Source organism: Thunnus thynnus, chromosome 10 (genome assembly GCF_963924715.1).
Source record: "Thunnus thynnus chromosome 10, fThuThy2.1, whole genome shotgun sequence".
Taxonomy (NCBI): domain Eukaryota; kingdom Metazoa; phylum Chordata; class Actinopteri; order Scombriformes; family Scombridae; genus Thunnus; species Thunnus thynnus.
The window spans coordinates 31,665,539-31,689,885 of record NC_089526.1 but is presented as its reverse complement, the minus strand read 5'-3'; the positions used below and the strand labels follow the sequence as shown (position 1 = coordinate 31,689,885).

General features: G+C 40.6%; 1 protein-coding gene across 5 annotated transcripts in view; it reads right to left on the bottom strand.

The window, feature by feature from the left end:
* Positions 1 to 252: 252 nt before the first annotated feature.
* The window catches only part of LOC137191974 (adhesion G protein-coupled receptor B1-like), a 61,430-nt gene continuing 37,335 nt past the window's right edge, over positions 253 to 24,347 (bottom strand). For 2 of the 5 annotated variants that reach the window (XM_067602497.1, XM_067602499.1), the window contains 9 exons: positions 23,775 to 23,860; positions 13,818 to 13,916; positions 9,555 to 9,726; positions 8,862 to 8,957; positions 8,726 to 8,765; positions 6,500 to 7,161; positions 4,686 to 4,721; positions 4,298 to 4,456; positions 253 to 2,084 (listed from right to left, as the gene is read on the bottom strand). In XM_067602497.1, the coding sequence (XP_067458598.1) occupies positions 1,890 to 2,084; positions 4,298 to 4,456; positions 4,686 to 4,721; positions 6,500 to 7,161; positions 8,726 to 8,765; positions 8,862 to 8,957; positions 9,555 to 9,726; positions 13,818 to 13,916; positions 23,775 to 23,860 (1,545 nt within the window). In that variant the 3' untranslated portion in view covers positions 253 to 1,889. Of the gene's footprint in view, positions 2,085 to 4,297; positions 4,457 to 4,685; positions 4,722 to 6,499; positions 7,162 to 8,725; positions 8,766 to 8,861; positions 8,958 to 9,554; positions 9,727 to 13,817; positions 13,917 to 22,230; positions 22,291 to 23,774; positions 23,861 to 24,347 lie in introns of all 5 variants that reach the window. The other 3 variants (XM_067602494.1, XM_067602495.1, XM_067602496.1) reach the window with 3 other exon arrangements.

Genomic DNA, 24,347 nt, shown 5'->3' with positions numbered 1-24,347 from the left:
CCAGACCATACTTAACACAAAGGCATGAGATTGATATTGATTGTCTCATCTCGAGAATTCACATTTCCCAAAATGTTAAATTATTCCTTCAAGGGTTCCCCATAGAGATTTTATAATAATACAAAAACACAAGGAAAACATATCCCTATCTAACCATAGGTTTAATGAAACATGATGAATCACAATGTTTGATTAAATGTAGTGATAAAACATGACGACTTTATTTTATTATATAGATATGCTTTTATTAGAAATAAGACACATTCATTTTGTGCTCTGAAAACTGTACATTAACAAAGAGGCGACCCCAGTAAAATAAAAAGGGGAGTGAGGGAAGGTGGGAGGGTGTGTGTGGCAGGGTGGGGTGGGTGGGGGGTTTAGAGGTTTGGAAGTCAGGGGTCAGCGATCAGGGTTTTGACAAATACAGATCTGAGGGAGTGACTGGCGGTGATATCAAAACACACACTGTTACATTGCGATACAGAACACTCGTATAGTCCAGTACCCTGAAAGGACAGGGGAGGGAATGGGAGGATCAGTATCAGAATAATCATGTTCATATTTATAATAATGATAACAACTATTCCCCAAGCACAGGTAAGAAAGATATTTATAGGCTAAAATCCATTCTGTAGAACTCTGTGAAATAATTACAATGCTGTACATCAGGACTCCAAATGAGCCTTGTGCTTTCTCTGTGTGCGACCAGCATCCCTCTGACGAACTCTGCCTTGTACAGAACATCACCTTTAATCCTCATACTATATATATTTATAGATATAGTCATTTACTCATATTCCAGTGCTCGACACACACGCATACACACATACACAAGTAACTTTTTCCTTAGCGTCATCAAACACCCCCGTCATATTTTGCATTTACTGTACCAAGCCTGCTTGTACATCAACAAACTGACACAAACAGCATGTATTCGTCCAATGTGGCTCCTTCCGGACACGCCGACAGTGGCGTCTATGTTGTCCCTCTGTGGGCTGCGTTGAGGTTGAGGGCTGATTAGAGCACAAAGCCTGCTAGCTGGCGTCTCTGAGGTGTCCGTTGATGAGAAGGCAACCTGCCATTTTGGCTCAGGGTGACATATTTGATTTTTTTTTTACCCCCCTTTCCCACCTGGCTTGTCGCTGCAGGGCCGACCTTGCCCCACTGGGATCAGGAGGGATAAAGTGGTGGAGCCAAAAGGATTGGGGTGAGCTGTAGGAAGGAGAGAACTGCATTGAGGGGCACATAAGTGTATGTTTGGCAGTCTGCCTCCTCAAACCCTTGTTGTTATTTTTTTGTCCATGACTGATGTTGAAGAAGAGGCATCTGAGGCCATATACAACGTCAGCGTTGATCAGGGGAAAGAGAGAGCGGAACAGTGATGCAACAATACTTCAAACAGTTAAAAAAAAGAAAAAAAAAAGAGACATAATCATGACTATTACATTGTAACCATTTAATACAAGGGGTAAACATTGCATGATTACCTTTGCTATGCTGTTTATTACATGACTGTATGATGCACATACAGTAGCTGAATCTGCTACTTTGGCAATCTGTCTTGCATGTGAGCCAGCATGGTATCCAAGACCATATACAAGATGACCAGTTTTTTTCTGGTGAAATTCAAACATCAAACATCAAATGAAACAAGATAGAAAGAGACACCATGTTCCTGTTCTCTCTTTAATTGGTTAAATTGATTTTATGATATTGTGACACTTCTCTCTCCTCCTTGCCTCGCTTTCCCCTCACATTCTCGCAGAGGGCTCCCTCCAGCCTTTGATTAGAAATACAGAGCAGGGCAGTGTATGTGGTGTGTCTGCTTGTTTGTCCAAGAGCATTTTGGGGAAAAAAGGGAGTTGTGGGTGTGAGGCAGCCCGTCTTGATCACACCTCTGTCTGCAGGTCCATGATCTCCTGGCCCACCAGAGGAATGGTTGCGCTGGTCTTCTCCCACTCCACTGTCTGCATCTCCAGAGGGGAGGCCACCACTGTCTCCAGGTCCTTCCTCACCCAGGATGGGGGGGAGTGGGTCTTCCTAATGCCCTCCCATGCCCTCTTACTCGGAGTCTGCTGCTTGTCCTGATGGCAGGAGGAGAGGGGGAAAAAATCTTGTTTGGCAAAGATAGTAGTAAAATCTGTGTTGTATCTGAGTTCTTTTGGTGGACCTCTTTCATCTAAAGCTGCTCTCTATCGGTCTAGCTCAGTAATTTTCTACATTTCTTAAAGGAATAGTTGGACATTTTGACAAATACACTTATTTATTGTCTCACCAAGAGTGACATGAAAAGATCAATACCACTCGTGTATGTTTGTCAAATATGGAGCTGGAACTAGGAGGCTTAGCTTAGCATAAAGACTGGCAAAAATGTTGAATGTGGTTCAGCAACACAACATCATCAGGCAAGGCACTACATTGGCCAAACAAACTTCTGTACAGTGTTTTGCAGTCTGATAAACCTTTAAACACATTAATCTGTAGCCCTGGCTTGACTTCCTGGATCATATTTCATTGTTTCACTGGTGCCTTAAACACCACACCCCCACCGACGCAGCTTGCATTGTTTTAATGCAGGGCTTTTTTAGGTCAGGATGCTGCCTTACAGTTTGTATGCTAAGCTTAGCTAACTACCTCTTAGCTCCAGCTCCAGACATTAGAGTTGATCTTCACAACTTACTCTGATACTCAAATATGCGTGTTTCCCAAAAACTACTCAAACTATTCCTTTAAGATTCCTTTTCACAAACTCCTATAAAATGGATGTGAACTTGCTGATTTAGTCAAAAATGAGTATATGCACAAAAATCTAACTAGCTATGCTAATATGGATTGGGATGCATCTATGATTGTATTGTAGGATTCTATTGATTGGCACATCCTCAAAACACATCTTGTATCCACCTTGGAGAAGTTGATCTCTCTGCCTCTTCAATTTGTATGATCAATTTACAATGACATGTTTTTTTTTGTTTGCTTTTTTTTCTCTGGAGAGTGATTCTGCAGGACTATCACAAATATTGGTTTGGGTTCTGAAACTATAAGTGTCCAATAGCTGTGGCCTTGTCTTTAAAACTTGGACTTAGCCCTAGGCCAGAGGAGACCCGACTCCAAAGCCGTTCAACAAACGGAGCTGAGGGGGTTATGCAGTAGAGGGGAAATGGTGCCATAAAATGACTGCAGTTATAAGGCCAACATGGATTCCTTCTGTACCCAGTGCTGGTGACATTGTAGGGAGACTAGCTTCCAAGCAACCAAAGCCCAAGCTAATTTCCTATTGTTTAGTGGGATAAAGACTGTGTGAGTCAGCTAGCTAATAGCCTTGCCAAGGAATACAAAAAACCAATTCTCCACATAACAAATAATAATGTCTTGAATCTCAACTCTACAATTAGCTATAGCGTAGCAAAGTGGGTGGACATTCCTGCAAAGACAATGTTAGCTGACTGTTGACGTTGAGGTTGTCATTGAGGTTATTGGGTATTGTAGAATTCAGCCATTAACCACACCAAACTTATGTAGAAATAATTAAAACTGTTGGCCAAAACATAAACCTATCATATGATTAAATTATCAAGAAGGCATGAGCGTCTATGATGAAGAGCACTGTGGATATTGTTAAAACAAAACTTTCAAATAGGAGTTTTCAGTGGCTTTAGTTCACAGTTCTATTTTGCCAAGCTACATGTAGCAGTTTAGCAGGTAGCCAACCTGCTAGCTCATACTACTAGTGGCACAAAGCTCTATAATCATTGTTAGCTTGCCAAGCTACACACTAGTCATTGCGTATCTGCTTAAACACATGACATACACAGACACAGAATTGGCATGGTCAGAGAAAATGTAATTACTTGATGAAAATAATCAAACCTAAACATGCCATTGTTGGGCAGCAGAACTTTAGCCTATGCTTAGTTAGAGCCTATGCTGCTATCTCAACAAAAAATAACTCATAAGACTGTTGTTGCGATGCGTTGTCTTGTAACAAGTTGCATAATTTGAGAGAACCTTCAAATATTTGCCACATTTAGACTGACAGTGTGTCTTTAGCTAAGTTTGTAGTTGTAGTTTTTACGCCCACCAACAATTACGCCCCTATGCCCTCATGGCTAATTTGCTCTGGCACTGACATTGTGAACAGATTAAAAATACTATCTTCAAAATGAATGCACTTATAATTAAACAGGCAACTCCACTCAAGTGTGGTGATTTATGCTAATGATAAGAGAAAAGGAGAACAACATTAGATATAGGAGGGGGAGGGGGGGGCAGAACAGAATAAAGTTAAACTCTTTACACTCATGTTGGTCTTGTCGCTGCTGGCAGAGGACACACTCCATCTTTTGGCAGCTTTGGCGTCAACAGGTGGAGATTCTCTATCCTTGTCTGCACTGTGAATCTTCCTGTTCAGGTCCTGAAACATGTCCTGGTGGCGTTTCCGGGTGTGCATTATCTTCTACACAGGAACATTGCACGTTATGTACAAGGTAAACAGCACAGGCTACCATCAATCCTACTTTATCCCCTTCACATTCAATGTCTCTTATCTCAACACTACAGTCACAGCCCAAACTTTGAATAATAAATGTATGCAAACATCTAGAGGTCTGAGTAGCTAAGAGACATATCAGCTTTTTGGTCTAAGTCTGAAAAAGCTCTGTAGGAATCAAAGAGACTAAAATTACCTCAAAGTCAAGCTCTGCATAGCGTGATTTTCGTCTCTGGGGGAAGATGAGACAGAGAGATTAAAGATGTGTCTTGATATTGTGTGCCTTGTGAGCAGACAAATGCTCAAGTGTTTCTTAAGTAATTCATTCTGTATCTCCACATCAGCAAGGTGTTTCTGGGGCTCAGAAGAGAGCCATGAGACATTCAGGGAGGAAACAAGGTTTGCTGCTGGTCATTCTGACCCTGTTGGCACAAGTTTGCAGTTAACAGATTGTGACCGAATGACCTTTAAGTCCTCCGTCATGGAGTGGTGAAGGAAAACCTGACCTTCAGGCTGCTCGGTTGCTGTAGCAGCTGCCGCTTCGCACACCATTATGGAAGTGTGTTTTGCCCCGAAGTGAAAAGACACCAGCAGGCAGACGTCCAGGCCACTGTGTGCTGATCACTGTGTCGTCTCATTCTGCCACTGCTGTCTGCACTAGTAGCTGAGTGAAAACTAACCTTTTCACAGATGCTATCCTTACATGGGGCCAGAAAATGCTGGGATATTTTTTGTGATGCAGTGTTTGTTATGGATGAAATAAAGGGGCTTGTTGCCTTATTTAAAGCATCATAGAGGGGATGATCTCTGTTAATCATTTCTTTTTCTAAGGAGAATGAAATAATGCTCTGTCGCTAAAACAAAGCCTGTGGCAAAATACATGCCACATAGATGATTCTAGCACAATACTATAGATTATCACTTGTTATTATACAGTGTTGACTATATAAATGGCTGCATTTCATGCAAACTTATAGATGATTAAACCAAAAGTAAGCAGTCATGACCAGTGGAATCGCTGACATTGATATATGGGTAAGACAAGAAACTGATTTATGGTTAAACAGTCCCTTTTTTAAAACTGTGATAATAAAGAGCAGATATGATGAGACGGAAATGATGATTAACACAATGATACTACCATAAATTCTCAAACAAAAGCCAGTATTTAAATAATGGCCAAGTCTCAAAAAATAGCTACAAATTTATTTTATATAATTTCCACAATTGCACAGGATTATTCTATCAGTACAACAGAGTCATGTCATACTCACCCTGCTGCTGTTGAGTTACTCTTTTAATTCGCTCATCTATTCCAATCACTTCTACTTTGTCGTTTTTTCGATCTGTGTTAAGCTACTATCAATGAAACACCACTTCCTGCAGATGTTATGGGACAGGAAATGATTATGCCCTATGAGCTGCTGGAAAGATTTTAATGTGTGAGTTTTTAAGTGTTGAGTTTTTTTGAAAGAAGCTTCACTGAAAAAATGGGAAATTAGAAGTGAATGGAATTAATTACTGATTGGGAACAGTAGTTTTGTTAAAAAATAAACTCAGAACAGTGGAATGGTCTGTATGGCATGATTCTGTTGGTGCTGTGTAAATTTATATTACTCTGAATTTATCAAGAAAACTGTTAAATATGGTTCAAGTGTTGAACTGCCATTAACAGCAAATTAAAAATGGGCAGATCAGAAAACAGGGAGATGTCTTATAAAAATTAGATAAAGTATATTTCATCTGTGGATATTCCAGCATAATGGTTTGTCTATAATCTTGATTTTGAGCCTAAACACGTTTCTAATAACGGGTGTCTTATTTCTGCAGTTAAAGTAAAAACTTTTTTTTTTGAGAATTTATGGTATGTAGTTGCAGCAGGATATAGAAGAGACTCATCCTCACCCAATGACCCTGCTTTACATGCATGTCTTATCTCTTATTTTAAGTATGAAGTATGAGGCTGATAATGTATTGCTAGTAATATACTAATTAGTTTACTGGTCTCACCTCCAGCGAGCTCATGGACAGTGTGGAGACGGTCTCACTCTTGGACATCACACCGGAGTTTCCGGAGTCTCCTCCGTCACACATGCTGTTGGCTACCTGGGAGTCTCTGGGTATGTTCTGCAGGTTGTGCGCAGGTGAGTCTCTCTCTGAGCATGACACACTGACCTGGTCAGCAGGCAGGCTCTTCAGCCCAAAGCCAGGCACTGGCTCGCTGTTGGCAGGGTTAGCCAGGTGGATGAGCCTCGTCTGAGGCAGCTGCTCAATGCTGATGTTATACTTGGCTGTCTGCTCCTCTTTCCCCTTGGCTGGCTTCAGGGTGCCTGTGTTATTGGTTGGTAGAATGACGTACCCCGGGCCTTTGCCAGTGCCCTCAGAGCTGCTGCCTTCGCCATTCCCTCGAGGCAGCTCTCCGTCCAGCTGCTTGAAGAGTTCGCCATCGCAGATATAGATGGATTTGGCACCCGGCAGCTCGGTGCTGATTCCCTTAGTGGCTCCCTTCTCCCTGCGCAGCGTCAGAGTGTGGCTGGTGTAGTCGGCCACGTTCTGGAGGTGAACCTTGGCCATGCTGGCTGGCATGGTGTTAAAGTTAGAACCCTTCTGAAGGGTGAGAGTCCCAGCGGAGGCTTTTTCTTCCCCCTGGAGGGATGATCGCTTCATAGTGCCTGGAAGCAAGACAAAGACAGGAAACCAGTCTCAGATAAAGGGTTGGACCATGGATGGATTTACCCACTTGGGATCCCTGGGGCATATAAAAACTGTGTCCCAACTGATCCCTGCACCCCCTCACTGTGCATTATGTATTCTGTTGTCTTCCAGTAAACACATTAAACACATATGTTTATATATTTATTAATAAACACAATGTGAAGCAAACCAATGTCAGTCTCTAGTAAAACTCTATAGCTATGAACTATTGTGTATAAATATAATATAACAATTTAAAGCAGTTAAATGCTTGTTTAGCTATGGGAATCACTATAAAAACAAACTAACAGAAAATATGTTTGCCAGTAAACACAGATAAGTCAATTTTGCAACTGTAAAATATTTTGGCCACAATTCCTAAAAAAATGCATCGAGGGAATCCTCATCAAAAAAAAAAAAATTGCTTATGTTATCAAATATCCGCAAATAATGTATTTTGTTATCAGATTTCTTTAACTGATAAATATTGGGGCAGTTGCTACCATGTTATCAACTGTTGGACAAATTTATATTGTCTCATGACCAAATCCTATATATTAATATACTTGGCTTTAGTGGAAAGCCAAGGATAGTGATGCTATTTTCAAGGCTGTTCAGCCCTGCAGGGAAATGATGCATACACATGATAATGTGATCCAGCAGGCAATATCAGCAGACTCAATCCAAAAAAAAAAACATTGCTATCACCCTTCAAACACCCATATTGGTCAAACCCTGCTGAGTGGGCTGACAAATCAGAAGATCTCTAGAAAGTTCCTGTTTTTTAATATATAATAAAAAAATGACAGTACATGGCTGCCATCTTGCCTGCTGTTACCTTGTGACCCCAAACTCATTTCACCATAACAGCTGTTGGCTTATGGCAGAATGCATCACCCACACCATATCCAGGCTGCTAAACAGCATCAGACGCTTTTATTCACAAGACTAAATATCTTACAGTCGCTCTCTGTGCTCCCTCCTCCTTCTTGACATAAACAAAGAGAAAAAACAATCATCTCTCTTTGTTCTTTTCTGTCTTTTCTCGATCGGGCCTGTCTGTGTCTCAATAGCTTTTCTGCTCCAGATGCTTTTCTTGATATCCTGTCTCAAGAGATAATCAGATTTTCACTCCCAGCGGATATCAGAGCAGAGCCAGTATCTGATGCAGCACTGTCGGGAGGGACTTAATTGTGCAGCGGCAGTGTAGGAGAGACTCAGACAGCCCTATTTATCTGCATATAACTGCTCAGCACACGTTCGTCCCACTCCCATCAACCTGGGCTAAACTGCGTTATGCAGCAGTAATGTGTCGTATCTCTTGTCAAAACAGCTCCTTGGCGAAGGGAGTCTGCTGTGATGTTGATTGTAAGACACAACTGCCTAACTGAGGGGGAACATGCCTCACATCTGTTCCTGCAACGCTGAGGAATACAGAGAGGAGGCACAGAGAGACATCTGTAGCTTTTGAACAGTAGTCCCCAAAGTCAAATCAAATGCACACGCAAACACAAAATCCAACAATTTCTACCTGGAGCTTACCTGATCTGCAAGCCATATCAACGTCTTTCTCAAAGTCAGTCTGAGGACAGAAAAACAGTAAATATTGTATTTAGTGCACACGCCCATATTCAAAATAACATCTGATTATAAAAAAAATAACCCAACATATTCATACCATGAGCTGAGCATGGCCATTCTGGAAAGATCCTCCTGAATCTCCATTCGTGTCCTCCTGACGGTCCACCACACGGCACTTCACTGCCTCCTGAACCTGTTACAGATCATGAGAGCATAAAGTAGATTATTGTACTGGTAGGGTATACAAACACAAATACATCAGTTTGCAAATACTAAGCATGTGTCCTCTATTAAATAAAGCTCAAAGCCTACAGCCCCTAAAGTCTGTAATGTTTATTACAGATTGAATTAAAGAAGTATTAGATGTGACAACTGGTGTATTGCTCGTCTTAGAGTCTAACAAGTAGTGAGACTAAAAATGTCCGTTTTGATGGCAGCCAAAGGTCATTGGGATCATGTCCATTTTGATCAGGGGGAAATTTGTGTTGCTGATGGATGCTCGGAGAAAAGTCTGGGGTGCACCAAAGTCAATCGGAATCGTCCTCTGGCAACCGTGACTATGGACATCAAATTTCATACCAATCTGTCCTGAAATTGTCGAGATATTACGCTCTTGACCAAGACATTGAACAAATGAACAAGCAGACCAACTGATCTACCAACATTCACATGCTGGTGGTAAAAATGTGAATCTGGTCGAGTCTGCGTTATTCACCTCTGCCATGCAGTTTGACTTGTTACATATTCAATGTAATGCAAGTATTACGAGTAATGCGGTAATGCGAGGTACCTCTCTGCGCAGGATGCAGTGCACCATGACAATGACGAACCCTTCCAGTGAATCAAAGACAGCAAAAAGAATCTGGAAGAGCGCAGAGCGCCGGTCAGTGATTGCGAGGACGGCTGACATCCATGTAAGGGCCAGGAGGGGCAAAACCACACAGGAGCTCCACAGTGATGCCCTGCAGGGCGGAAGGGGAATGGCAGTCAAAAAGAGCACTGGTAAACCTTTTTACACAGGAAAAGCCTATGGTGTTTTCTAACAATTATGGTGTAAACTGTACATATGATTTCATTTAAATACATTTCATATTTGTTATTAGCTAAGAAAACAACAAAAGAGAAACTGTATTTCATTTCTTTCGTGACATCTAAAAAAGTAGAGAATGTAATGTGTAACACAATCCTAAACAAATCTCCTACTTGCTCTTGATAACTGTCCACGCTGATAACATAGTGTTAGCAGCCTTCAACTCTAACCATGCATAAGTACATAACATCACAACAAATAATTATGTTACTATCACAAACAAAAACATACATCCATTATTTTCAGATATATATGTTCGTAATTCACATATATTACATGCATGTATGTTTAAGATGGTTCAATCAAACCATAGAGGATATAGTGCCACAGGAAAGAGAGGGAGGAGCGAGGGTGAGCAGTGGGGAAAAAACAAGTGTAATGAGGCTGAAACAGAATGCAAAGACAAACAGAAGAGGCAGAGCAGAGAAGGACAGGGAGACAGAAAGAGAGAGTCTGAAGAAGTGTCATCCTCCCCCATCCATGTTTTTGCTCCCACTTTGCTGTTCTTGTGTTTTTCTGACTCATTCCATTTGTTCTAATGTGCAGATAAGGAATAAACAAGAACAGTAACTACTGTAATGAAAGGATCTTTCCCATTTAACAGGTGTTCACATTAAATTGGAGAATATTCCAGAGGTGGAAAAAGACCTTTACTTATGTAAAATTATATGATGCATGCAACAATGGAAAAAGACTCCATTATAGCCAAGAGTAGTGCATTCAAAGATTTTCTATGTTTCACATGGTAAATTTGGCATGGCATAATACATTTTCACAGCACTAATTCCATTGATACAACAGTCATGTCATACTTGCCGCTCTGAGTTTCTCTGACTATTTCTTATCAATTCTGCTTTGCAGGTTTTTTTCAATCTGTGCTACCTCCTGCTGATGTTTCACATTAAAAGTGTATCAGAGAAGAGAGTGATTTGGCCCCTGAGCTGCTTTAATGTTTTCAATGCTTAACATGTGCAGGAAGTGTTGAGTTTTATTGACAGGAGCTGAAGACGGATAAAAAAAAAAAACAAACAACAAACTGCAAAGTAGAACTGAGAGTTAATTAGTCAGTGAGAACTGTACTTATGTTAAAAAGAGTATGACGCATCTCTTGTACTGATAGAAATAGAGCTGTACAATGTATGTTATCCTGAATTTATCAAGACACATGTATAAATATACTGTAAGTTTAGTTATTATTTCATAAACCTATTAAAGGTATTTAATTGTTGCAGCTGGTTTACTCCTTTAAGTGGACACATACACATACACTTGCCTGAAGACACCATTGTCTGACTTACAGTGTTTACATCTACGTCCAAATATTAATCATGGCTAACATATAAGGCAGGTTAGCACACGTTAGAAAAGCATGCACTAATAGAGATTTAATGGGGGAAAATAACAATAAGCATTATTTACTGTCTATCAAGACAGAAGACATAAACTACTTGGCTTTGAAATAGTGTCTAATTGTCAGAATGTCCTGTTCAAATTCTATCAATGCATTACATTTTCCAAAGCTCATCAATTAGTTTGCATTTAATAATGTATTCATTAATAGAATATGAAACATCAAACAAACATATTAACATAAAAAATAATGTCTAACAAATGGAAAGCCACAAAGCAGCAGTATCAAAACTCTAACTGTACTTAGTTACTTTCCACCTCTGGTATTAAATGGGGCTAAAGCAAAGCCGTCAGTATTTGGGTTTGATGATGTTGGTCATTAATTTCCTTGACATCATTTGAAATTTGATGTGTCCCATTCTGTGAATCCTGTTTCAGAGGCTTTCCCACCCTGCCCACAGTAACACTCACAACCTCAAAGTCAGTTCTGGTATGAAATCGGTCAGAGTGTAAAAATGCTGAAAACTGGCACAACATATCAGCTTCAAAAGGGCTGAATGACCACTTATTTTCAATCTGGAACTTGTTTTCCATACCAATTGTTTATGATTATTATTATTTTACTGTAGACCTCCTTCTTCATTTGCAGGGAGTGCTGTTCTCAGATACCACCAGTAGCAGGAAATATAAAGTTAATCCTAAAAGTGATTACAACACATCCACCCACCCAGTAACACCCACATAGTGTTAGAGATACTACTGAAACTGCTGTGAACTATTTTCATGTGTTTTTTTCAGTAAATACAAACTGCAGAGTGTCAACGTCTTAGCAGTAATTAGCAGTCTTTTTTTCTGCTGACTTCAGTATCTTCATCTGGCATTACAAACTAGTGAAACATATCAACACAAGAGTAACAAGAGTGGTAACATGCAACAAGGAATTTACTCATGTTTTTATGATCGATATAATGCTGATTAAATCTTGTGTTTACAATAGACATAGACATCTAATTGTGAAACTTGTGAATTCCAAAAGATTTTATCATTTGATTTTGTTTCATATGCTGAACTACAGTTTCAACGCAGGGGCATATTGTATGATTATCCTCAGAAAGGAGCCAGTAAGCGAGGAAGGTACAGTGTATAGGCCTTAACAGTATTATCTGAATATTTAAGTGTTGCCTATAGTACAGTACTAGTACAGACCTACACATATATAAGGAGAGACTCTATAGTAAGCATGGCAGCAACAAAAAAAATCATGGGACCACAATGGGACCATCAGTATTTGAATATTTAAAAGTGTTGGCTATTATATTTAGATCTACCCATAACATTTAGAAAGAGACTCTACAGTCAACAAAGGGAATATATACTACTACTGAAAGACGACTGAAAAGGTTGAGGTTGGCAACAAAAAAAATGGAACCTTTATGAGACCAGAATTATTATTTGAATATTTAAAAGTATTTCCTTTTGTATTGAAATCTACACATGTAATTTAGGAAGAGTAAAAAAAGAATCAGGACTAAAATGTGACGGGATCAGGACAGGACGAGGTTGGCAGCAAAAATAGTCATTGCACCATGATGTGATAGGAATAAACATTATAACTTCAATATTTTAAATTAGTTCCCTATTGCATTTAGATCTCCCCCGTGTCATTTAGGAAGACACTCTGTCAATACACAAAATAGATAACACACAGGAGCAGAACGAAATGAAATTGACAGATCTGAATTTGTTGCAGTAGCATGTGGATGATTACATTTTTTCCACATATTTCTGTTTATATTTTTGATGTTTTTTACTCCTTGGAGTATTTGCAACCACTAGCCGGAAAAAATGTAGGCCTATAATGTGTATGGTGTGTGATGGTGGCAGCAATGTCACATGACAGAGTATGAAGTGAAATGTTCTGTGATAATTGTTCAGTCCCAGCTATTTAAAACCTAGAGAAGCTGTGTCTGTGGACTATAACACAGAGCAACACTCTCTGCAATCAATGTCTATAGTTATGATGAGACTCTTTTAGGAAAATAGCTGACGGTAGGAAAAAAAGACCCAGGTTGAAAATAATGAAAAAGATCCATATAGGCACTCATAGATCCTAAACACCAACTGAGACAGTCAAAGTGTATTGCTTTCCTCTCTGCATCTATAGCTATGGCTTCCTCAACATTTGTTCTAATCAGCTTTGTGGCTCTGCTGGTCTCTAAACACACAGGAACAAACACACACACATACACACACACACGCATGCATGCACACACATACACACGCACACAAGCACACAGACACACACACACACACACACACACACACACACATACATACACACACACACACACACACACACACACACACACAGACACTCTTATTCAACCATCAATTACATATGCAGATTTATATACATATACAGTAAACATAGTTTGTCTTCAGGAGCCTCTCATACTGAGTGAAATCCTCCCTGCCAGGCCATCAGGGAGAAGAAAAAATGACAGAGGGATAAAGGAAAGAGAACCAATCAAGTGAGGGGGAAGAAGGGAGGCGTACAGTAGAGAAGAGAACAGAGGTAAAAAGAGTTAAGGAAAAATAATTAGCGGGACTAACATGGCGTTACTGGTAGCTGTGGTGGAAACGTCAGCCGAAGAGATAACTCCGCACTTGGCACATTTGAGCGTCATATTGTACAGTGGCACTGTCATCTGACTGCAAAGTCAAATTAACACGCTGTAACATACACAAACAGATACAATGCACCTACACACAGACTTGCACAGATGCGCGTGCGCATACGAGCACGCACAAACAGTCACGCAAACAGTGAGTCACAGTGTTCTCACACAATCTCTCTCTCAGGGCTACGGTCCAGCTCGGAGTTTTGTGTGTGTTTTTGGGGTTTTACCTGTGTGTGTTTGACTCGGGGGACAGGGGAGATGGGGCCAAGACATAGCCGTTGGTGTATATTGTAGATTTCACATGATGTCTGTTTCTCTTCACAAACCACTGGTTTATTTGCCTGAAGGCACTGGGACTCGCTCTCAATATTTTACCCACTCAACCATTTATCTGCTTGTAATACAAAAAGCCTTCATCTAAACACCTAATTCCATGCATTTCATCTGCCTGCTGAGGATTTACATCTCTGCTGCTCTGATGATAACAATGTGCTAGATGTGCCTCACCCCTGCTCATCCCTATCTGTGGTGACTGCTTATAGCGATTGATACCAAGCTCTAATGTTAAGGCTTACACCCAGATACATCTCAGACCTCCACTCTCATGAATCCACATGCACACATGTACAAGTAACAGGCTCTATCAGCAATCACAATGAGCACTCAAAAAGAAAAAAAAACCCTCAGTTACAATGAAAGTGGTTTATAACATCAATTAGTTCAATGTACTTGTTTAACTGTGTGTTCCCTCAACCAGCAAAACCAGCCAACTCTGGTAGAGTTGCAAAGTGGGAGGAGGCATTTTTGTTGTTCAAGGTTCCGAAAGCAAAATTAATTGTCCACATAGACAACAAGGTTTTCTGACAATTGGAGCACTTCCAAGGCATGAAATGGATAGGCTTGAAACTCTCCCAACTGAAACATCAATACAAAGAAAAAACAGCTGTGTGAGAAAATATTTGGTTCTTTGATTAAGAGACAGAAGTACAAGCCTATACACAATCAGCAAAGTCATTGTCCAGATCTTGGGATACTGTGAAATCCCTAAAAATAATAGTCAGATGACAAAATCTATTAATTTTAACAGTAACCTTCATTTTCTCTTCCAAACAAGTTTAAGGGCCACATACATTCCAAAACAGAAGTAGATACACATGCTGTTCTGTTTATAATATTTTGGCGGTATGCATATGTAGATGTGTTCACACATGAGCTACACTTGCATGGTCCACGTAAACCTGCATGAACATAAGGACATAGAGAGTGTAATTTGTGTTCGACCCAGGGGTTTGTTTACAACCTGTCTGATCATCTGACTGCTTGTGATTTTTGCCCTGTTGGAGCTATTTTTAGCAATATTGCCGCATTTGGAGATCTCAGCAATTACTTTGGTGAGCACAATTAGGCAGTGACCTCATTTAGGATCCTAGTGGCCTGAGGGTAGAAGCTCGTCCTGAGCTTCTCAGTGCTGGCCTAGTGTATCCAGTACCTTCTTCCTGGCTGCAGCAGCGGTCGGGAAGAAGCCTTATTCTAGCCTTATTCTTGTGGTAAATATCCTTTAGGCAAGGTAAGGCACTGCCTATTGTATGTTCAGCCAAACAAACCACTCTTTGCAAGGCCTTGCGGTCCTGTTCGGTGCTGTTTCTGTTCCAGGCAGTGATGTTCAGGATGCTCTTGATGGTGCAGGAGTAGAAATTCCTCAGTATTTGAGGGGATACCCAGAATTTCCTCAAGCGTCTGAGGTAAAATAGTCTCTGCCTCACCATTCTCACCACTGAGTCAGTATGCAGTGCCTAGGTCAGGCCCTCGGTGATGTGGACACCAAAGTACTTTAAGGTGTTCACACTCTCCACCAAGGACCTGTTGATATTAAGAGGCGCCACTATCAACTCTTTAGTCTTGCTGACGTTCAGGAGTAGGTTGTTGTCCTGACACCAGAGGGTCAGGTCCTCTACTTCCTTTAGGTAGGCCTTTTCATTATCTGTAATCAGGCCCACCACAGCTGTGTCGTCAGCAAACTTGATGATGGTGTTGGAGTCGAAAGTGGCTACAATGGTGTGTGTGTGTAGAGGGAGTACAGAAGGGGGCTCAAAACACAGCCTTGGGGTGCTCCAGTGTTAAGGATGAGGGTAGAAGAGTTGTATCCACCTACTTCACCACATGGTATCTGCCCGTCAGGAAGTCAAGGACAAGCCACATGCACAGAAGTGTTTAATCCCAGGTCCTTGAGCTTTGTGACGAGCCTGGAGGGAACTATGGTGTTAAAGGCTGAACTGTAGTCAATGAACAGTAATCTCACATAGCTCCCTTTCTTCTCCAAGTGAAATAGGGTGGTGTGGAGGATGTGTGCTATGGTGTCTTCTGTTGATCAACTGGGACGGTAGGCAAACTGTAGTGGGTCCAGTGTGCTGGGTAGTGAGGAGCACTTGTAATCCTTGACCAGCCGTTCAAAGCACTTCATCACTACAGAGGTGAGTGCCACTGGGCGGTTGTCATTCAGGCAGGCTGGTCTTGTTTTCTTGGGCACAGGAATGATGGTGGACTTCTTGAAGCATGTGAGTCTGACAGACTGAGTCAGGGACAGGTTGAATGTCATTGTGACCACCGGCACTAGTTTGAGGATCCTCCCACTGATACCATCTGGTCCTGCTGTTTTCTTGGTGTTCACATGCTTGAAAACCCTCCTGATGTCAGAAAGGGTGATAGGTGTGAGAGGTTCACACACCCATCCATTAATCTCTGCTTCAGCTGTTTTTGCTTGTTGGCTGCTGATGGCCTCATAGCAAGCATAAAAGTTGTTTGGCTCACTTGCTAGAGATGCATCAGCACTTGACAAGGAGGGGCCGGTCAGCTTGTAACCTGTCATAGTTCTTACACTTTGCCACATGCTTCTGGGATTGTCCTCCTGAAATTGTAGTTCCACTTTCTTTTCCATAATTCCTTTTTGCCTCCTTCACTGCTTTTCTTACATTGTAGGCTGCTGTTTTATAATTGTCCATGTTTCCAGACTGCAGCCCTAAGTTGTAGGCTGCAGTTCATGTGTTTACGGTTCTGGTATTGCACGATTTCTGGTTGTGGAATGTTTTAACTGTAGTTTTGGGTACAGCTGCTTCTATTGTTTAACAAACTAAATCCAACACAGACTTGCCAGTGATATCCAGGAACTTGCATCAGACTGCGTCATGTAGTGCAAACTCTAGGGTGGCCTCTGATTGGCCTGACCATTTTCTGACCTCTTGTGTCACTGGGGGCATGCGTCGTAGTTTGTTTTGCACATTTTGATGAAGATAACCGCATGTTTGTTTCCCCTTGTGGCGCAGTCAATATGTTGGTGGAAGGCAGGCATCACCTTCTTAAGGTTAGCCTGATTGAAGTCTCCAGCTACAGTGAGCGCAGCATCAGGATTACCAATCAGTGAGCAGTTAAAGTTTTTGCAAAGATCTGACAGGGCAGTCTCTGTGCACACTTGTGGTGGGATGTAGACTGCTGTGATCATGACTGATGTAAATTCCCTTGGTAGAAAGTGCAGTCTGCATTTGATTGACAATAACTCCAGATCAGGTGATCGGGAACGGGATAGCATTTTAATATTCCTGCTGTCACACCAATTGTTATTCACCATAAAGCATATGCCTCCTTCTTTTTTCTTCCTCCTCTGTTCTGTCAGATCAGTATACAGAAAAAGAGACACCTGGTTGAATGGCGCTTCCCAGTATTCCATTATTTAGCCAAGTTTCGGTGAAACAAAGGACATTACAGTTCCTGATATTCCATTGGAAACTGATGTGGGCACGGAGGTCATCCAGTTTATTATCCACTGCTTATACACTGGCTACCAGGATGCTTGCAGAAAAGATCCATGTGGCCTGGATTGCAGCCAGTGTTTAATCCCTCCATGTTTACTTTGCTGTTTCCTCCAATGTTAAAATGGATGCAGAGAGGGTCTTGCTTGTCTATGAGGTCGAGATTGTAGCTGGTGGAGAGTTTACAAAGTGGTGAGTTGACTAATTACCTGTCCTGATGAGAGACTTGTAGTCATGTGTTATCATTGTCCAATATTATTCACAAAAAATGCAACTAATATTGTAAAAATAAGCGTAAAGAGCATATATTTGCATAAATTTAGTGGAACTAATGAAGACACAACTGGTTAGGACACGCCTTCTTTTCCAAAGCAAAAGCGATTGTATTTCCGTATTTAGAGCAATTTTCCATATCAAACTGATGAAGTACACAGAAATAATTAAAACTGACAGCCATGATATAAACCTATATAACTGTTAGATCATCCAGGAGACCATCCGTGTTTCTATGTTGAGGAACTTTGAGGATATCAGTGAAATAGGGCAGTGCGATATGACGATATATATCGTGTGACAAGAGAAAAGCGTGTATCATTTCATATGATGCTCGATCATTTATTTTCTTGTGACGCAACTCACACTCTTTACGGTAATATTTTTCGTCATTTGGAGTCTGTCTGTCTTTTGCGCTGATTACACTGATAAATTACTCTTCTTGGTTTTTTACTTGCAAAGTTTGTATTGCACTTATAGCAACGTAATGAGTGACTAACTATTTATTCATTGAATTAAAATGTGCTATATCAGGATAGGTATCATTATCAGGATATGAAATGACCTATATCGGGATATGAGATTTTGGTCATATTGCCCAGCCCAGCAATAAAACCTTTCAAATGCAAACTTACAGTAGAGAAGAATAGTTTTGGAATCCTATCATCCTATTTCACAGCTCTATTCAGTAAGTGACTTCACTTTGATTCCCAGATACTTTCTCATTGAATTCACATAATTCCTTCTCTGTGTCTTCTGAATGTCAGTCTCTTATATGGACTGACACCAAAATCTGATATTTACTATTGATTTTCTAGAAATACATCAGTGCCATGCCATGTTGTCTGCCTGTGGCCAGTTATTCAGGAAAATGCGATAAAACTACAAAATGGACCCAATGAAAGCTGTTTTTTGGGTGGATTTTGCTTGATGAGTTCACTGAAGGATATGGTATTGATTTTTCTATATGTATTTCCAACAGCATATGCATAAAAACAGTAACAGATGATTTCCTGGTATGATCCCAGAGAAACCATATAACTTTATATTCCCAAAAAGCCCCAAATCACCAGGGTTCAATTTATAAGTCTGCATATCCCTCCACTCTCGTAGCTAGACAAAGACTGAATACAACATTGGCGATATTGACAAGTAATAACAAACTAATCTGTTACCATATGGCCTCCTGCTAAACAACAATTAAAGCTGAAGAGCTGAGGGAATCGATTTTTGTGGCCCCTGGATGCCTGGATTAAAAATCACATAATGGAAGAAATTCAATTTCAAGTAAAAGGGCAATACAGCCACTAAATGTACGCTGTAGGCAGTGATATTAAAAAGCAATCAACACTTTTTGAAATACAACACCATTTCCCCAGACTTAAGGATTGAGAGGCAAAAGGTGGGTGGTTGGGTGGGTGGGGTGAGATGCATTAAGCTAAATAAATAGATATCCAATAGGGACAAACATCAAATGGATCGGGTACAATTTAGTCCCTGAGTCAAACATAAACCTTCTCTGTGCTTCACAAGGTGTTCAAAAGCTTTGCATCAAATGGAATGCTAGGAATGGGTAGAACTTGTTTAAGCTAAAAAGACCTTTTTGTCTAAAAGCTTAATGTTTGATTAACATACTATTACAACCTGTAAATAGACAGGCTTGACGATTGAAAGCATTTAAGCATTTGTTAAGGAGGAAACAAACTCCAGTGCTGGGTGGAATTAGGCCTCTCCTGTCTGTTTTAATTTTCTCAGTGAATTAGCCTCTAATTTTGGGAGGTGGTGAGGAGGGGGTGGCAGCGGACTCAGCAGCAAGGCCTGTCTCCGAGGTGTGAGCCGACCTGTCTGGTGCAGATGCTGCTGTGCGCTTAATTAGATGCAGCACAAATTAATTAGCTTCATTAAACATGTTTTGCATTTGAACCTTGAGAAACGCATGCAGGAGAGGCAAGTGGGTGGAGAGTGGTGGAGGGTCAGTAAAAGGGAGGAAAAACATTTTCTTTCCTTTTCTCTGTCCACCACATAGTCAACTACAAGCAAAAATAAAACATCAGTCCAGACCAGTAAGATCATGTTCACATACATTTCAAGTGGAACTCCACCAATTTTACACATCAAAGGTGTTGGGGAGTACTACTACATATGCCTCAAGGGCTGTCACTTGAGTCAGTGTCAGTTGGGGCTGAAGATACAAGTTTGAAAATGGGGGTGTGGGGTTAGAAAGATGTGAGGTTACTGGACCTCTGTAGCCCGCTGCTCATCTCTAATAATGTACCTCAAGGCTATATTAGCTGCTACTAGCATAACACACCAGAATGTCTGACTGAACTGTTGGTGGCTGAGTTGCATTGTGGGTAGTGGCATTGTAGGCACCAGGTTTTGGCAAAGAAAAAGAATTTGTGGAATAAAAAGACAATATCTCTGATTCTGCTGCATTGATTTTTACATTGATTTTGGACTCACAATTGACATTTTTTTAAAAATGTCAATTGTGAGTCCAAAAGTGTTATAGAAGTGCAATGCTAAATCTGTGCAATACCAATAACCAAAAATGTATTATTCTGTAATTTGTAACTATCGTCGTTCTGACCATGATAAATTAGTTAAAATTTGACTCACTTCAAGACATGATTTGTCTAAAATCTTCAATCTAATCAAGACAGTCTTACTTGAATAAACCTATTTATTGTTCATCTCAACTGAGCTAGATTCCCCTTTTCCATTTATGCTGATTCAGAGGTGAGTTAGTTATTGCCCTTGGTGTGAGATCACACCTTGGGAGACCCTTTCCAATGCCCCCTGGACAAGAGCTCACCCTCAGAGACAACCTGAGGAGCTCTGATATCCACAAAGAACACAAAGAAGAGTAGAATTGCTGATAGGAGCCAGCTGAGGTGGTTCATCAAAAGATGTGTCCTAGAAGACTCCATGTGGAGATGGCAGGAGACCCCAGGGAAGACTCAGAACACACTGTATGTCTCCATCATATCCTGGGATCATCCACAGATCCTTTACTTAGCTTGATGCCACTATGACCTGGACCCAGATGTGTTTCCTGATTTACACACTGTGGTAATGGCCATTGATGTTGTGTGCCTGCTGATTGTCTAGTCAGTGAATTACAACAGCCAGATACCTGCTGAGAATAGTAAGATGGAAGTATGTGAACATATCTTCCACAACTTAAAGACAGGCCCCCCCTCGGCAAGGACAACTGGAGAGTTGTATGACATCACATGTGACAGCAGTGGAGAGCACCACTCCAAGAGACCAAATGAACACCGGAAACAGATGACAGGTTGACATCAGCTGTCTGTCAGTGCGTTTCCATCCACCTCAGTGGAATCAACGAAGTTCGAAAAAAATGGTTGAAACATCGCAAAAAATCTTTGTGCTTGGCTGAGGTGGAAAAGTTGGTGTTTTGATGAAAAGAAAATGCAATGGAATAAACAGTAGCGAATAAATCATGATGTTCATGAAGCATGCAACTTAAGCGTCCAATGAAGAGACTAAAAATAGAGGCACATCAGTGTGTGGATCAATGAGACTGTAACGTTTCTCAAATTAATACATTAAACAAAGATACATGTCATATTTCCATCATGTTCATCATTTTACGCCATCTTATTGTCATCTTCTTCTGTAATGCTTTATTGGCATCCAACTAGAGAATCAGCACCACCAACTATTTATCTCAATGATCCCAACTCCCATAATATTCCCATAACAGCTATTTGAACTTGAGTTGTGACAAATTACTACACGAAATTAACCGAGGGGAAAACTGTCTTAAGTGACATTCACACTGAACATGAAAGAAAATCATTTTAAGCAGCAATCTCACCAATCTTCACTGTCAGACAATCTATGTTTCTACGAATTACTTCCTCAGTTGAGTACACACACTATAGATGTCATTATTACTACCATACTAACCTTGCACACACACGCATTCCCACACCATTCAAGTAAATAGGAATATTAATACTACTGCAGTGCAGCTAGCATTTGTTATTGTTGCAAGAGTCAAAGTTTCTCTAGAAGCATTTCAGCAATGGTCAGAGCCTAAGAATTAATGTATTATGTTCTACCCAGCTAACAGGAGGTCAGATATACTGCAAGGTCAACAGTGAAATAGTGAGGTAAATATGCAGGAGGAGTAATATTAAGCCAATCAGAGGTGCTTGCTAGAGGATTCAGCAGGTTTGGTGATGGGCAGGGCTGGTAGCCATACTTTAAGAAGAGGGTGGGATGGGCAGGTATTTTTACCCAATCACTGATGACATGGGAGGGGGCTTCTGAGACTGATGTATTCCTGATTGAAGAGCCCTGAGTGAGAGAGAGGGGATTCTGTGCAAACTCAAACATGACATTTCAGACAGCAAAAACAGGTACAGTTGAACAGAGAGATCATTGAAGAAAGCAAACATTTTTTTCAGAGAGAGAAAGAAAATAACATTTGAATGCACCAACAATGCCAATGGAGACAGAATAGCCTGCGGGGTAAAGGGGAGCAGGGTGCATGTGTGCTCTGTGGTTTGACTAATGGCTTTTTGAAAGCTGATACCAATAGCCAAGTGACATTTATCACAATGCTCATGCCACATAAATCATGTATTATTGGAATATTATGTGAAAAAATATAATGTGCAAATAACGATTTTTCAGGGTAGGTTTTCTAGGTGCTCGTAGTTATAGTAAGGACGTTCTAGGACAACCGATAATTAAAGGAACAAATATGCCTGCTTACTGTCAAAGCCACAGTCGGTTGAGGAGATTGATACAAATCTCTGGGAAGTTTTTTAAAGTAGCTTGGAACAGTTGGAAGCAAGGGAAAATAGCTTCCATTAAAAGTGAGTGTTCCTTTCAGAAAAGGCCAATATCAACCCCAGTGTGTAGCAGCAAAGTGGTTTGTCGGGTCAACCTTATCTCTTTTTATCATAACTTCACTGATCTGACCTGTAATTTAAGGGAATGATAATGACTTACAAGACAAGAAGATTTGAAAGGAAAACCATGGTTTATTACAACTTATTTTTGTACCTATATATCAGTTCTATTGGTTATGATAGCATTGTTGAGATCTCTTTTTTGTTTTGTGTAATGTCACAACATTACAAGATTTATCAATTACTTTGTTGAGTACAATAGTATCATAACCAACAGAAGCAGTGACCAGAGCTACCAAAATTACCAAACCAAAAGTTGTGATAAACCATATCTTTCCTTGAATACACTTTTTAGTGAGATCTTGCTGTTTAAAAGCCCTGCTTCCCTTTACAGGAAACAACCAAACAGGTAGAAAAAAGACACAGATGGATTTACAGAACTTTACATCAATAGCAACACCTGCAAACAAAGAGCAGCTGGAGGAAAATGCCACACATTTGAAACATAAAAGAAAGCAATGAGATGAGTCATCATCTTGCTCAGTCTGTGCAGGACCAATAACCAGACAGCCTTCCCCACATCTATCTTGTTCTTTCTTTCCCTCTGCTAGTCTCCATCTAGCTCCAAGTCAGAAGCATTGATCATAGTCTTAGCTGGATGAGAAACACATTTTATTTTTGGTCTATTATCTTATTTTTGATTAATTCAGTCACATTTCTCTATCTTTTTTTTCCTATCCCTCTCATTCTGCTGGTGTTAAAAAATTGAGTCGTCATCTTCAGCCAATTTGCCTAGTCTGGAGTGATGGCCAGGGCGTAATTTCAGGCAAAGAGCCAATAACTGCATGTGTTCCTCCCCCTAAGCTGAGCCATCAGGCTGGTTATAGGTCACTGTGTAAAATGGATGTGTGGTATAAGGCATACCCCGCCCTCTCCTTTAGTTTCATATCAGTAATGCCGTCTTTGGACACCAGTTTGTTAAAAACGAGAATCCCAATAACCATGTTAACCTGCCAAAGAGAAGAGGCACAGGATTAAAGCAGAGCAAAGACAGTTTAATTTCCTCACAACATGCAGCACTACTCTGATGATGATAGATGATGATGATGTTCATCATGACAAGATGATGACGGCAGCATGCACATAAAATAGTCACTCACATCACACACACGCTAGCTGTACTTACTGTAGGCTCTGCACTGTACTCTAGACACTACCATCTTAAATGTTAGTGAAAAAAAATATCAGGCACCCAATGAAGCATGAGAAGTATAAAAATAAATGAAAGGATGGATTGCTGACATATAAATACATTTTTAAATATAGAAAACATGCTTGAAAAAAAAATCATACATTGAGTATGAGCTGCGTGAAATTAAAGGCAGGGGACTATAGTAATTCCTGCAATTTCAGCACTTTGAGCTTTCACTGTCTATAAAATTCTCTTGTAAAGCCAGTCTGATGCAGCTCAGGGTGGGCCGGGCCTCCACTATGGCT